Source organism: Halichondria panicea, chromosome 1 (assembly GCF_963675165.1).
Source record: "Halichondria panicea chromosome 1, odHalPani1.1, whole genome shotgun sequence".
Classification (NCBI taxonomy): domain Eukaryota; kingdom Metazoa; phylum Porifera; class Demospongiae; order Suberitida; family Halichondriidae; genus Halichondria; species Halichondria panicea.
In genome coordinates, this window is record NC_087377.1 from 15624566 (window position 1) to 15639725 (window position 15160).

Sequence of the window (15160 nt, forward strand, 5' to 3'; positions counted from 1 at the left end):
AGATACAAAAGAAAGGGGATTGGAAACGACCGCCCACGCCCTATGTAAAAGGACTGACATCCGGTGAAGCACTCCGTGTAATTATTGCGCTCGCAAATAATTACATGGAAAAGTTTTATATCCCTGGTTTCTAGCTCTCCTATCCACTAGAGATCACTCAGGGCCTGGGAGATACTTGAGAGAAGTAAGCTTATACCACTGACAAGCTCTAAGTCCGTTGTCTTTACTCTGTTTCCAATTTTTTTGAGTTTAGCTTGAATTACTCTATGTCAACTTTTCTCTGTCCCTCCTGTGAAGTCAAAACAGCAAAGGACATTGCTTGACTTGGTTATTATGTATCTAAGTGCTACATAGAATGGCTTCATGCTATAGATAAGCTGTACTGTTCATAAACGTTTGCAGTATAGTCCTTCAAACTGCTTTAGTATACTTTTAGACACGCCACGGGCCTGTCCCTCCTACGACTTCATAGTAAAGGCTATTTCTTCTTGCATAGCATTTATTTGTCTAGTAATAGTGGCTGCATGGCTTAGTCGACTTTTTAGAGCTAAATTCTCTTTACTTTTTAGAAAAATCAACATTAAAAATGATCAATTTCACTGTTTCTATGTACAGCACATTGTAGAGCAGTCAAGACTGGTAATGAGCATGCTGACTATAAATATAATCCTTTGTAGTTTTAGCCACGCCCTATAACGCGGAATGCTTCACGCAAAAATTTCGTAAAAATTTCGTTTCCAATCCCCTTTCTTTTGTATCTCTGTATAAAGACTGCTTTTGCATGCGCTAACCATTATAATTTTATAGCCACTGAAAACTTGATGAAGAACCTTATTTGTGTCTTATTCAGTTAACATAAAGTAAAATTTGTTGTGAACGTAGCCACGCCCATTTATATATAAACCACGCCCATTATAATTATGTGCAGCCTAGCCTCCATCTCAAGCAGCACTTCCTCAAAAGTTGGCCTGGTAATCGACTGCTTGTGTTAGCTGGCATTGAGAAGAACCTTCATCAAGAACAAGGTACGTGTGTATAATGTGTAGTTATGCAGTGCAATGAGTTGACTGTGTACTATTGAATGTACAGTACAAAGAATGGGAACCTAGCATGCTTACTAGTCTGTATGTACATGCACTTGTATACAAGGTATGTTTCAATGTACGCAGTTTAGGTTTGTACAGGGAAACGTGTGTCAATTGAGAACACTAGCTCACAATATTTGTACATGACATTGTACAGTACGTGTACCAGACCCTTCATCACACTACCAGTTTGAATGTGTCCATGTGTTGTTTATCCTGGCTACAGGACACTGCCGAGGGTAGCACTTCAGTGCTCTAGTTCTAATTGTAGATTGACTGATCGATTTGTCTTCTGTACTATTGTTTGATTTTTCCGCCCCTCATCTTTTCCGGCCCCCAGTTATGCGGCCATTTTTCAGCCCGGCCAAGTGTTGAGGAGACAAGAAGAGGCACTGAGAATGGAGGTAGAGGTACAGAGTACATTAGCTGGAAAATGCATTTGTGTCATACTTTGTAGAGTCCCTTAAAGTCATTCAAGGTCAGCTATAGTGTGTCCTATTTGAGGTGTGCAATGTACAATCATGTACGACCCCCCCCCCACACACACACACACACACCTTTAGGCGTACTATGCTGCTAAGAAGGCCACTTAGTGTGACTATGACCGTGTGACTCTTTAACCCCTCAGTTCCATTAGGATAACTGGGGGCCGGAAAAGATAAGCCTACTATGCTGCTAAGAAAGAGAGGGGCCTCACGTAAACTGGCCACTCAGTGTGACTATGATCATGTGACTCTTTAACCCCTCAGTTCCCGAGCCCCACCCCTCACTGTCTGACTCGGAAGAGGAGATAGACTTTGTATTCTGGGAGAAGGCGTCCACCCTACCCTCGGACAAGACCCCAACCAAGGACCTGAACTTGTTATGAGACTGTTAAATATTATTTTGTCTGTTTTTGTACTATTTTCTGGCAATGTAATTATGTATGTACCACTTCATGTCATCATAATAACTATAATTATATGCGATAAAATTCTGTTGCAACTTAATTGTCTCAACATAATAAAAAGAATATCAATATCGTTATAAACTCATCGCACAATTAAAGAGAAACAATTAACAAAATAACTAATTAGCACTTGTAGAGAAGAAATCAACAGTTTGAATAATATTATAACTAATTGCTGTCAGTCCTCCGGCTACAATGACCTCTCCACTAGGAAGTACTGAGCATGTGCAGTTGTATCGTGCAGTAGGCAGGTCTCCCACTTTCACCCACCTCCTGGTGTCAGGCTGGTAGAGGTGGATCGATGAACTTGGGTTGACTCTGTCGTCCAGTCCACCAACGGCTAATAGTGACCTCCCAATACTGAGAGGAGCTGACCAGAAGAGTGGTGCTTCCTGTAAGGTCTGCCAGAGAGTGGGTGTGTCCAGGTTCGAATGGGCCTTTGCAACGAGTTCAGTGAGGTCGACGTGGTACACTGTCTTGGTTGCACTCAGAGTGTGATCGTATCCTCCCATTAGGTAGAGGGTGTTTCCTATGAGAGTCGATTTCAGTGATGATCGTGGGTTAGGTAGTGACTGAGCAATGTACCATCTTCTTGATGCCACGTCCAACACCTCCACAGAGGAGGTACGTTCTTTATCATCATCCCCACCAGCTACAATGATGCGGTTGTTAAAGGAGACAGCTGTTGAGGAAGAACGAGCAATGTTCATTGGTGGGTACGGGTGAGTCCATTCCCCTGATTCAAACACTGCAAGCTGATTGGTGCGTTTTTTGTTTCTTGGATTATTTCCTCCCACCAACACTAGTCGATTAGCGAGTGATGTCATAGCGAAGTACTTGGCAGTGTACTCTGGTAGTTTGGTCCATTGATCTTGCTCGAGCTTCATCACTGTACACCTGTCACGATCATTGACTGCAAACCCTCCACCAACATACACCGTGTCACCGATAACAACACTCTGTACCGAGTCACCCATCTTGATTGGCATGTCTTTTCCTCTTCTCCATTTCAGAGTGAGTGGAGGTCTCAACTCTCTGGGAGGGGGACCCTGAATAATGAATGAGTGTAATTAGGATAGTGTCTACTAACAAGCGAGTGTTACTTGTAGCAATAATTGCATGCACACTAAATCACTTTCTCTAATTAGCTTAAGAGGCCACGCCCACCAGTCTAATAGAATGTACAGTACGATTATAAGAGATCAAAGCTTCTACTATAGCTCTGCAATAATTTAATGGTGCATTTTGTCTCACCAGTCTCTGCTGTTGAATGATGGCGTCTCTCCTGACCAGCTCAGCACCTTTGTGCCCAATCTGCTCCCTGTGTGCCTGTACAAGGGAACGTTGGTGGAAATCTAAAACACAGACGTGAATATCATTAGTGAAAATTCTACAACAGAACGAGAAACAAGCAACAATTTACGCTAAGGAAGTACATAGTTATAGGCACACTCAAACGGATGTGTATAGTTACGGCTTAACACATGAGACAGCATCCATGCATGTTAACCCTTTAAACGCCACGGGCCACGATCGTGGCCCACAATAAGTGACTTTTTTTGTGAAATTCTAATTCTGCGATACTTAGGAAGTAGCTAGAAGTACGCACATCCCTGTATAGAGGAAGAGCTGTAGAATCACGTGCAATTTAGTCTAGAAATTTCCAAGCCACGTTGCTATGTTAAAATTTCATTAGCATCTTACCGCACAAAGTTTATAGCTATGGCTAGGTTGTTTACTTGTGCCGATGTGCTTGAACAGCTTGAGGACAGCAATGGAGATGTCTCCTCTGTTGATGACAGTGCCTATGAAGGAGAGGGAATAGTAGGATACCGCCCAAAGGCTACGAGCTTTATGCCAGACACTGATGAACTGTCTGGGACTGAGGAGATGGACCTAGACGCTAGCGCTATGGACCAGGACGGTGAAAGATCAGGAGAGGGCTCACTGTGTGACTCTGGCAAGTAGTATAGTATAGCTAGAATATCAGTAGTAAGTATAGTATAGCTAAAATAGAATTAGCAGTAATAAACAGTCTTTATGTGAGCTTGTAAATTTCATAGATCGTTCACCGATATATGTACGTATTGTACTTCAAATTGATATATCTTAGCACTGTTACATTCATATAATGTGAAAATCAAGCTTAGTCAAGCCTTTATACCATATTATGATAGGCTGATCCATAAAAAAAAATTTTTGGATTTTATCTCGCCGCTGGCCGAGTATTTAAAATGATAAAAACGGGTGAGCTTAATAACCGTGATTGTTATGGCAACACATGTTGCACCATTTTATTCCTTGTTGTATGGGAATTCTATTGGTATATGGTTGCTAGGCATTTTATTGCTCTGGAAACCCGATAGAGAATTTACAGACATTTCACTTCACTGTTAATTAAGAATCCGACGGTTAAAGGGTTAAGGTACAATACTATTGTTGCTGTGGGAATCTCATTATCACACTACATGTACGCACCTTCTTGACTGGTTGAGGGTCCTTTGACTCCTTCTTTGTTGCTTTCACTGGGTCCGAGCTTGTTGTCAGGTAAGTATCTAAAATCGATACCAACATTAATAGAGGGATATGATTTTTTCGTTAGGGTTACAGTTAGCTGAAACGTAAACACATAATATACTTATCATTGACTCACAGATGTCCCTGGCAGATGGTCTCCTCCTCATGTCTTCTTGCAAACAACTGTCGATGAGCTTCCTCAACCTGTGTGTGTGAGGTATCTGGGCAACATGGAATGATCGATCTTCCACAGATTTGATCGTCTTCAGCTTGCAAACAATCTGCATCATAATCGCCCCAAGAGAGAACACATCCAAGCTATTATCGTAATTATCCTTGTCCAATCGAATAGCCTCGAGAGGTAGATACCCCATACGGTGACCAATGGCTGTGAGGGTGTGGCTAAGCTTGGAGGGATCGTATAGCTGTGACATGCCAAAGTCGGAAATCTTTGCGACAGGCATTGGTCGTGTAAGCTTCAGCAAGACGTTATCGCCACAGAGGTCACGGTGGATAATCTGCTTGCTGTGAATGTAGGCCAGACCACAAGCCATGTCTTTGGAGAGGCTAATTTCACATTCGCTAGTGAGGGACTCTTCATCAAGGCCGGAGAAATAGGATCTCAGATTGCAATCCATCAGCTCAACAACGAGGATTGTACTCCCTGATTTGGGGTGCTTGGCAGTCGACAAAAACTGAACAACGTTTGGGTGCTGGAACGACTTGAGAAAATCACTCTCACGATCAATTGCATTGCTAGCTTCTTCGTTTTTGCCGATTGGAATACTTGCCTGCATCTCCATAGCATCGTGAAGCAGCACTTTGACTGCACATATCTCGCCCCTGTAGCTGCCTTTGAAGACTGCTCCAAATGCACCTTTACCAAGTCGTTGGTCTAGGAAAACAGTCAAATCGTCGTTGATATCCTGGTGATTTTGGTCAACTGTAGAACATTGTGTGTGTGTGTGTGTGTGTGTGTGTGTGTGTGTGTGTGTGTGTGTGTGTGTGTGTGCATGTGTGGGGGGATATAATTATTACAGTAGTTAAGCAAGTGAATATTATAGTAGCTAGCTAATAAACTAAGCATCATGTATGAGATATGCATTCCTGTGCTGAACTAGTGCTTACCCTCTGACTTCACATCAGTAGGATTGCTTGCATCAGTAGACTGTAGATGATCTTTCTCGATGGTCCTCGCTATGTGAACGTGGCCTACGATAGGACTTGACAAAGCTTTGACAACATCTTCCCAGCTTCTCTCTTCACCTTTCAGCCATTCTTTCAAACCCTCACGATAGCAATCATCAGGATTGTCTCGCCATTTCGTACCAATACTGTCGATGGTATCCGAGGGTACGTCAAGAATAAGCAAGATGTTTCGCCACTTAATTCGAGCATCAAACGTGGCGAGGTACAATTTCTTTAGATCTGCTATTGTGAGATAGTCAGACATCTTCTGAGTCTCTGTAGAGTGTGGGATAGAGACATAATTATTAATTTAGCTAGTATTAAAGTATGCATAGCTAGACTAGCTAGCTTGACAAGATCTAAACCATTAATTAACAGTCAACAGTCTGTCTGCACTCACTGATAATAATCCAGAGGCAATATCTTCATTCATTGAAGTAGAAAAACAATATCTAGCAAGAGTGCTGCATGAATGCACTCCTGGTATTATACAAATATTTTTGTTGTCAAGACAGATCTACCACATCATGTGACATGATGCTTCCTGAAAAGAAGAAATGTTACAGTCACTTTTGAAGCTCTGAGCAATAAAATGGTCAATCTGTGTTTTGTGGAAGCTTTGTCCAGTCCTATTGTGGTCCACAGTGACATAGCCAGGACTATGGAGAGAGACCATGTACAGTCTACTGGTGCAAGCACTGAGGAAGCCATCGTCGTATAGGTATGAGGTAACTAAGTGAGTGACTCTAAACTGCATAGGAAGATGACAACTCTGAGCCTGTGTTAGTGTACAGTGGCCATGATCCCAGGCCGCACTTGCGAAGGAGGCTGGTGTACAGTAGCCTCTACACAGGCTCTCCTTTTTCTGTTCTTTATCACAATCGTTCAATAAGATAAAATACTGTATTATTCGTTCAATGAGATAAAATACGGTATTAATTGGAGGAATAAAGAAAGAAATAGACGTAAAGTTAGGAAAAAGGAGAGCCTGTATCGGGAAGTCGCGTGAGGGTAGAAGGGTGGTAGAAGGGTGAAAATGAGCGTGGGCATACTGAGCTAGAGATGTTGGACTGCCCACGCAGAGGTCTACGACTAATAAAACTTTGCCTGCAGCAAGCTGGACATGGACTTGGAACTGGAAGTTTGCAAGCACTATAGCTAGCTATACCTTAGGCTTAGCTAGATGATCTACTAGTCTAGATTGTGTGTTTAGATTCTATCACTATTGTGTCTTTCTACATGCTATAGTAGAATAGCTTAGTCATCATTATCATATAGCAGGTAGCTACTGCCACCAGAGCTGGCCACGCTGGTTCTCTGATCTGACTTGCAGCACAGCTTGGTGGTTGTCTCAGTGCAGTGCAGTACAGTACAGTCTTACTCTGAATGCGTGGGAGAATACCTTACGTCACGATTGTGGGCTACATATCGCCCACGTTCATAAAAATCCTTGTGGATCACGCGATTTCCCAAACCAGGCCTTACTTTTTCTTAACTGTACGCCCATTTCTTTCCTTGCTGCCTCACTATGTCTTGTTTATGGATGAACAGTGACAACAGCAAGAAAAAGTAAGGCCTGGGAACGAGGCTAGGTGTACAGTACAGTGCAGGGGCGTAGCTACCATTGTTTCCTGGTTGCCCAGAAACCCCCCCAGGAGCTACTGAGAAAATTGGGCAGGGCTCCCTATAATTGAAATCATGCAGCCCTGCCCATCTTTTCACACTTGGCTTTGTCTCAGCTAGTTAGTCTCAGCTAGCTACCTCAAACAAAGAAGACCAAGACTTAAGTTCTAGATCTAGTATCAATCCTGAATGCTCCAGTATTCTCAGACTCAGCTCTAAGCACAACTTTATTCAGGAAGTGTACAAGTTTAGAAAAATCTCAGCCACATGAAATCTCTCAGGTAAATGGCATTTAATTGTTGCTCAGCTAGACTAGCAATACACAATTGGCACCTGCATGCCTAGTATGTTACGTCTGTAGCTAGCTAGCTTCTCACAAACATGTAAAAAAGTCATGAACAATAGTCAATAAGCAGTAGGTGTGCCCCAATCAAGAGGGTGTGGTACCGGAAGTGGGCGTGGCCACAAAAATTTCGCGGCGCTATTGCGCCACTGATTTTTCTGGAGAAACCCCTGTCTCAAAAGTCTGGCTACGCCCCTGCAGTGTTAGAAATTACTCATTGCCATCAGTCATTGACCGGACGTTTAATTAGAACGACCATGCATTCCTGCATGTGTCCGGTCAGTATGACCAGGCACAAATGACATTTGACCATTATACAGTAAATAAAAATTATTTCTAACACTGCAGTATGTTGTTACAGTACACTACGCCACTCCAAGTGGTACTCTGGTTTCTGGTCCACCGCCTGCATCAGATTTATTCTTAGGATGTCTATTTCCTATGCATGATGTGCGTGCTCAATGGTCCATGTGGCACAGAATAGTGTGTTCATGATATTCATTTGCAAAAATTGATTTAATGATTTCAGGAAACTAGTGTAATGACAAAAGCCACCCTCCCGCATTCAATTAGAGATACTTCAGGACCAGAAACCAGAGTATCACTTGAGTGGCATGAGATGAGTGAGTGCCTATAATGGTGACAATTCCGAGCTGCTTCTGTTATTCTAATTGAGTGTGTCTGTTTGGTTTGTGCTTTACACTGTGTTGGTGTGAGTGGTGTTTTCATATCATTCAATGTCTTCCCCTCTCCTACAGTTGAGGAGACAAGAAGAGGCACTGAGAATAGAGGTACAGGTAGCTAGACTATACAGAGTATACAATGGCTGGAAAAATAATGTAGATTCTCTCATGATCAACTAAAGTGTGTCCTATTACAGTAGATCTAATAGGACACATTGAAAACAACAAATCATGTACTAAGTAATTTTTACTTAGTACATGATTTGTTGTTTTCAATGTGCAATTATAATAACGTGCGACCCCCCCCCCACACACAGCTTTAGGCCTACTATGCTGCTCACTTTAACTGACTCTTACGATCATTCTAGTATTCATAATGTAAGTACGTACATATTGTATACCAGTACATGTGTTGTGTGTGGTGTCCCTTTTATCATAGTTGAGCCATTTTGCATTTAGCCAGTATAAATTATAGCTACTATTATCATGTGATTTCCTCACCCCTTACTTCCTAAGCCCTCAAACTTCCACTCAGTATGACTATGACTGTGTGATTCTTTAACCCCTCACTTCCCGAGCCCCACCCCTCACTGGTCTGTCTCGGAAGAGGAGATAGACTTTGGATTCTGGGAGAAGGCGTCCACCCTACCCTCGGACAAGACCCCAACCAAGGACCTGAACTTGTTATGAGACTGTTAAATATTATTTTCTGGCAATGTAATTATATGTATGTACCACTTCATGTCATCATAATAACTATAATTATATGCAATAAAATTCTGTTGCAACTTAATTTTCTCAACATGATAAAAAGAACGTTATAAACTCAACATGATATCGTTATAATTAACTCATCGCACAATTAAAGAGAAACAATTAACAAAATAACTAATTAGTACTTATAGAGAAGAAATCAACAGTTTGAATAATAGTAAATGGTTTTGTCTGTCCTCCGGCTACAATGACCTCTCCACTAGGAAGTACTGAGCATGTGCAGCTGTATCGTGCAGTAGGCAGGTCTTCCACTTTCACCCACCTCCTGGTGTCAGGCTGGTAGAGGTGGATCAATAAACTTAGGTTTTCTCTGTCGTCCCGTCCACCAACGGCTAATAGTGACCTCCCAATACTGAGAGGAGCTGACAACACGAGTGGTGCTTCCTGTAAGGTCTGCCAGAGAGTGGGTGTGTCCAGGTTGGAAAGGGCCTTTGCAATGAGTTCATCGAGGTCGACGTGGTGCACTGTCTTGGTTGGGCTAGTGTGATCGTACCCTCCCATTAGGTAGAGGGTGTTTCCTATGAGAGTCGATTTAAGTTCTGATCGTGGGTTAGGTAGTGATTGAGCAATGTACCATCTTCTTGATGCCACGTCCAACACCTCCACAGAGGAGGTACGTCCTTTATCATCACGCCCACCAGCTACAATGATGTGGTTGCTGAAAGAGACAGCTGTTGAGAAAATACGAGCAATGTTCATTGGTGGGTACGGGTGAGTCCATTCCCCTGACTCAAACACTGCTAGTTGATTGGTGGGTTTGTTTTTTCTTGGATCATTTCCTCCCACCAGCACTAGTCGATTAGCGAGTGATGTCATAGCGAACCACTTGGCGGTGTACTCTGGTAGTTTGGTCCATTGATCTTGCTCGAGCTTCATCACTGCACACCTGTTACGATCATTGTCTGCAATGCCTCCACCAACATACACCGTGTCACCGATAACAACACTCTGTACCGAGTAGCCCATCTTGATTGGCATGTCTTTTCCTCTTCTCCATTTCAGAGTGAGTGGAGGTCTCAACTCTCTGGGAGGGGGACCCTGAATAATGAATGAGTGTAATTAGGATAGTGTCTACTAACAAGCGAGTGTTACTTGTAGCAATAATTGCATGCACACTAAATCACTTTCTCTAATTAGCTTAAGAGGCCACGCCCACCAGTCTAATAGAATGTACAGTACGATTATAAGAGATCAAAGTTTCTACTATAGCTCTGTAATAATATAATGGTGCATTTTGTCTCACCTGTCTCTGCTGTTGAATGATGGCGTCTCTCCTGACCAGCTCAGGATCTTTGAGCTTAACCTGTTCCCTGTGTGCCTGTACAGGGGAACGTTGGTGGAATCTTTCACACACGTGAATATCATTAATGAAAATTCTACAACAGAACGAGAACAAACAACAAATTTCCGCTAAAGGAAGTACATAATTATAGGCACACTCAAACGGATGTATAGTTACGGCTTAACACATGAGACAGCATCCATGCATGTTAAGGTACAATACTATTGTTGCTGTGGGAATCTCATTCACACACTACATGTACGCACCTTCTTGACTGGTTGAGTGTCCTTTGACTCCCTCTTTGTTGCCTCCACTGAACCAGAACCTCTCGTCAAGTAAGCATCTAGAAAATCGATACCAACATTAATAAAGACGAATATGATTTTTTTTGTTAGGGTTATAGTTATAGGGTTAGCGGAATTGTAAACACATAATTATAATTAACTCACAGACGTCCCTGGCAGATGGTCTCCTCCTCATGTCTTCTTGCAAACAACTGTTGATAAGCTCCCTCAACCTGTGTGTGTGAGGGATCTGGGCAACATGGAATGATCGATCCTTGGCTGATTTAATGGTCTCTAGCTTGCAAACAATCTGTGTCACAATCACCCCATAGGAAAACACATCCAGGCTACTATCGTATTTCTCCTCTTCCAATCGAATAGCCTCAAGAGGTAAATACCCCATCCGGTGACTAATGGCTGTGAGGGTGTGGCTAAGCATGGAGGGATCGTATAGCCGTGACATGCCAAAGTCGGATATCTTTGCGACAGGCACTGGTCGTGTAAGCTTCAGTAAGACGTTATCACCACAGAGGTCACGATGGATAATCTTCTTGCTGTGAATGTAGGCCAGACCACAAGCAATGTCTTTGGAGAGGCTAATTTCACATTCGCTAGTGAGGGACTCTTCATCAAGGCCGGAAAAATAAGATCTCAGATTGCAATCCATCAGCTCAACAACGAGGATTGTACTCCCTGATTTGGGGTGCTTGGCAGTCGACAAATACAGAACAACATTTGGGTGCTGGAACGACTTGAGAAAATCACTCTCACGATCAATTGCATCACTAGCTTCTTCGTTTTTGCCGACTGAAATACTTGCCTGCATCTCCATAGCATCGTGAAGCAGCACTTTGACTGCACATATCTCGCCCCTGTAGCTGCCTTTGAAGACTGCTCCAAATGCACCTTTACCGAGACGCTCGTCTAGGAAAACAGTTAAATCATCGTTGATCTTCTGGCGATCTTGGTCAACTGTAGAATGTTGTGTGGGGTAAAATATTATGCCGAATTGGTGCTTACCTTGTAATTTAGGGTTGTTTGGACCAGTAGACTGTAGATGATCTCTTTCGATGGTCTGGGCTATGTGAACTTCACTCACGATGGGACTAGACAATGCCTCCACCATCTCTTTCCAGCTCTTCCCTCCTTCATTAAGCCATTTAATCAAACCCTCACGATAGCAGTCATCAGGATTGTTGCTCCATTCTTTCCCGATGCTGTGGATTGTAGCCTGGGGTACGTCAAGAATAAGCAAGATGTTTCGCCACTTAATTCGAGCATCAAACGTAACGAGATACAATCTCTTTAGATCTGCTATTGTGAGATAGTCGGACATCTTCTCTGTAGAATAATTATGGTTATAATTTGTCAGAATTTAATATGTGATAAAATAATATTTGGTGTGTGCAAACTAAATCATGTACATACAGTAAAAACAGTACTGTCTGCACTTACTGATAATAATCCAGAGGCTACAGTATCTTCACAGCTTGATACCAGGCAAGATACAGAAATACAGGACAACAGCTAGCTCAGCTACAACGAGACCCGCCCTCTTTCTCTGCAGAATAAACAAATAGCTGTCACGTGCGATGACAAATAACATTGCTAAACCACGTGGCTGGTCTTTCACTTCCATACTAAGCTAGAGAAAAGAAGAAATTGTGCAGTCAGTTTTGAAGCTCTGAGCAAGTGGTCAAACTATTTGTCTGTATTGGTGGAGGCTGAAGACATGAGTCCATGGACAGGGACTACTGAGGAACCTTCATCAAGAACAAGGTAATGTACTTATTCCTAAATAATTACAAAAAGAGAGGTCATTTCTTTTGGAGGTTGAGAAAAATTCCTGGTGTTGCATATTTAGAGGGTCGCATCTAATTGGAGGGTTACTCTACTATCCTCGATTACAGGCTGCTTAAAATTACTTCTAGCGGCCTGGAATCGAGGCCGTGGTTTGACCTCTATTTAGGACGCAACATAAAAAATAATTGTCTACTTTTAGAGGTCAGAAAATTGCCTAAGATCGAGGGTGTCGCATATTTGGAGGGTCATCTTAAATTGAACAAGTACGGTACTTGTGTATAATGTGTAGTAATGTGGGCCCTAACTTTGGACGTTTCGTTTTCGTATTATTTTCGCTTTCGAATTACATGGTTAGAATTTGCATGATGATAACTACCTCCCAAATAACGAACACACACACACACTTGTTGTTCCCGCCCATACTTGTACTCAGAGATGTGCTCACAGAATAAGGCCTATAGTTTACTAGGATCATTTATGAGATGGAGGATTGAAAAATTAAGATATTCCGGGCACACCACTGTCAGTGTGTACTGTATACCGTATAGCGGGTAGGGTATAAACTTTCGTAGAATGACCGTTGAAAGGTTTTCACGGAATAGCAGCCTTTCTGCAGCATGCATGCATGCGATATTAAATTCTAAACCTGTGTAGGGTACCAGCTACATATCGTCTTGTACATGGCTTGTAATAATAATTATTATACGTGTATAATTATGATGATATCCCATTTTGTACTACATCAGGAGTGCATGAACTCCTGGTACTATAATAATTATTATCGGGTTTAAAATACAGCGACTTTTCAATTACGAATTACGAAATTCGCTCAATAGATTGATTTCCCATTTATAGTTGCAACACAATCAAGCTTGTACAGTGTCATTCACAATCCATTAACCTCTCATTGGATAGTACTGTCCCTATTCCTGTGTTGTACACTACTGTCTATTTAATTGTAGATTGTGTTATTTATGTTTATGTGATCAATTTCCTGAACCAATTTTCCCTCCCCCCACAGTCTCGTGCATGGACAAAGATGATGTGTACAGTTTTGGAGTGCTTGCTTGTGAAGTGGTAAATGCCAGATTTCCTGAAGCTGCTGTATTTCTTGGTCTGCTATCGAGTATGGAAGGTGTATGGCGGGAGCTCCACCCACTCATCACCTCAGGACAGACCCTCCATGGACACTGTGTTACACCACATCAAACAATTGGACTCTGAGTCTTAGTATTGGTGCATGAGTGTGTTGTTATTAATTTGTGTAAAGAATATATAATTATGAAGATTTAATATAATTATTCTTGCAAACAAAGTGGGGGAGGGGCTGCTCAAGATGAGGGGGTGTTGCATATGGGGTCAGAGATCAGAAAGCCATGTGGACTAACTGAAAACTGTACTAGATATCATGCAAGATGAAGGCAGCCTTGATAGCAGCCACGGTCCTCACACTTGCGTCTGCTCCCTTCATAAAGCCAGCTCTCTGGGGAAGCTGAATGTACCGGTGGTTTTACTTCCCTATGTCCCCTCCAGCACTGGAGTCAAGGTCAACTTCACTCTGAGCTCCCCTCAAGGTTGCTTCTTTTGGTCAGTGTACCTACTGTGTGTGTGTAGGGGAGGGGGGATACTGGTGTAAGCTGTGACCCTGAGTTACAGTCAATAGTTAATTAAGCTTGGTGCAAAGATTTAGGCCTAAAAACATTTTTAACGTGGCTTGATATTGCTCGGTGAATTCCAGCGTCCAATAATTATTATATAATTATAGTGCAATAAAAATAATTAATGATTACGTATAATTATTATGCCACGCCCACACACACAGGTTGAGCATTAAACCGGACATAGTGTCAGATATCTAACCATGCAGCTAGCATACTTGTAGTGATACATGTGTGTCTCTCCCTTGCCCTAACCACACCCCCTCACACACGTGCAGGTGTTGGCAAGTCCACCCTCCTCCGCTCTATGGCGTGTCATGAGCTGCGTTTACCAGCTGGTGTGAGTGTACTACACGTGGAGCAAGAGGTCACTGGGGACAACACACTAGCACTGGATAGTGTACTCAAGTGTGACACTGAGAGAGTGCAGCTGCTCGCTAGAGAGGGGGAGCTACTGCATGGCCTCAGGGAACAAGAACACAGCAGCAGGCAGGTCTGTATACTAGGGGTGGGGGGAGGTGTTTTAAGTACAGTAAAATTACAATAATGAATTTTATTACCAAATTTGTGTCCAGGGTTACCAGTGTGTAGGTGTCCTAGTGTGTAGTAAACTGTGTGTTTGACTGCTAGTCAGCATTCGTATGATTATGGTTTGTGTGTATATTTTCAGTAGTTATTTTCAGTACTTTATTTACCTTTCATCTGCCCCTCTCTCTGTATGTGTAGCGCTTCTGATGAGCTGGCTGAGGTATACCTTCCACTACAGGAGATAGACGCTGATGAAGCACCAGCAAGGTAACTGTACCCAGTAGATCAAGTACCATCTTACACACTGTGCTCACTCACTCACAGAGCTGGCTGTATTCTGGCTTGTCTGGGGTTCACTCCACAGAAGAATGAGATTTTATCTCGCTAAGACACTATTTGCAAGGTAAGCAGTTTTTGTGAGACGGAAGTGCTGACATTAATTA

General features: G+C 42.5%; 2 protein-coding genes and 1 long non-coding RNA gene across 8 annotated transcripts in view; 2 read left to right on the plus strand and 1 right to left on the minus strand.

Moving 5' to 3' along the window:
* LOC135352059 (uncharacterized) overlaps positions 1-15160 on the plus strand; it is a gene marked incomplete in the record, with an annotated part of 851949 nt that overhangs the window by 227710 nt on the left and 609079 nt on the right.
* LOC135352081 (serine/threonine-protein kinase OSR1-like) overlaps positions 1-15160 on the minus strand; it is a 99539-nt gene that overhangs the window by 77233 nt on the left and 7146 nt on the right. Inside the window, exons 1-6 of one of the 6 annotated variants that reach the window (XM_064551234.1) lie at positions 6140-6241; positions 5680-6015; positions 4688-5494; positions 4513-4589; positions 3289-3363; positions 2086-3083 (exon numbers count right to left, since the gene is read on the minus strand). The exons of 1 other annotated variant lie outside the window; for it this stretch is intronic. In XM_064551234.1, coding sequence (XP_064407304.1) covers positions 2154-3083; positions 3289-3363; positions 4513-4589; positions 4688-5494; positions 5680-6004 — 2214 coding nt within the window. In that variant the 5' untranslated portion in view covers positions 6005-6015; positions 6140-6241 and the 3' untranslated portion in view covers positions 2086-2153. Of the gene's footprint in view, positions 1-2085; positions 3084-3288; positions 3364-4512; positions 4590-4687; positions 5495-5679; positions 6016-6139; positions 6242-9153; positions 10201-10405; positions 10481-10710; positions 10788-10893; positions 11701-11748; positions 12070-12183; positions 12305-15160 lie in introns of those variants that run through there. 4 more of the 6 variants (XM_064551238.1, XM_064551233.1, XM_064551229.1 and 1 more) reach the window with 4 other exon arrangements.
* Positions 13845-15096, plus strand: LOC135352200 (uncharacterized). The gene is made up of 3 exons (XR_010399679.1): positions 13845-14118; positions 14468-14682; positions 14916-15096. It is a non-coding gene; the product is annotated as an uncharacterized LOC135352200 (long non-coding RNA).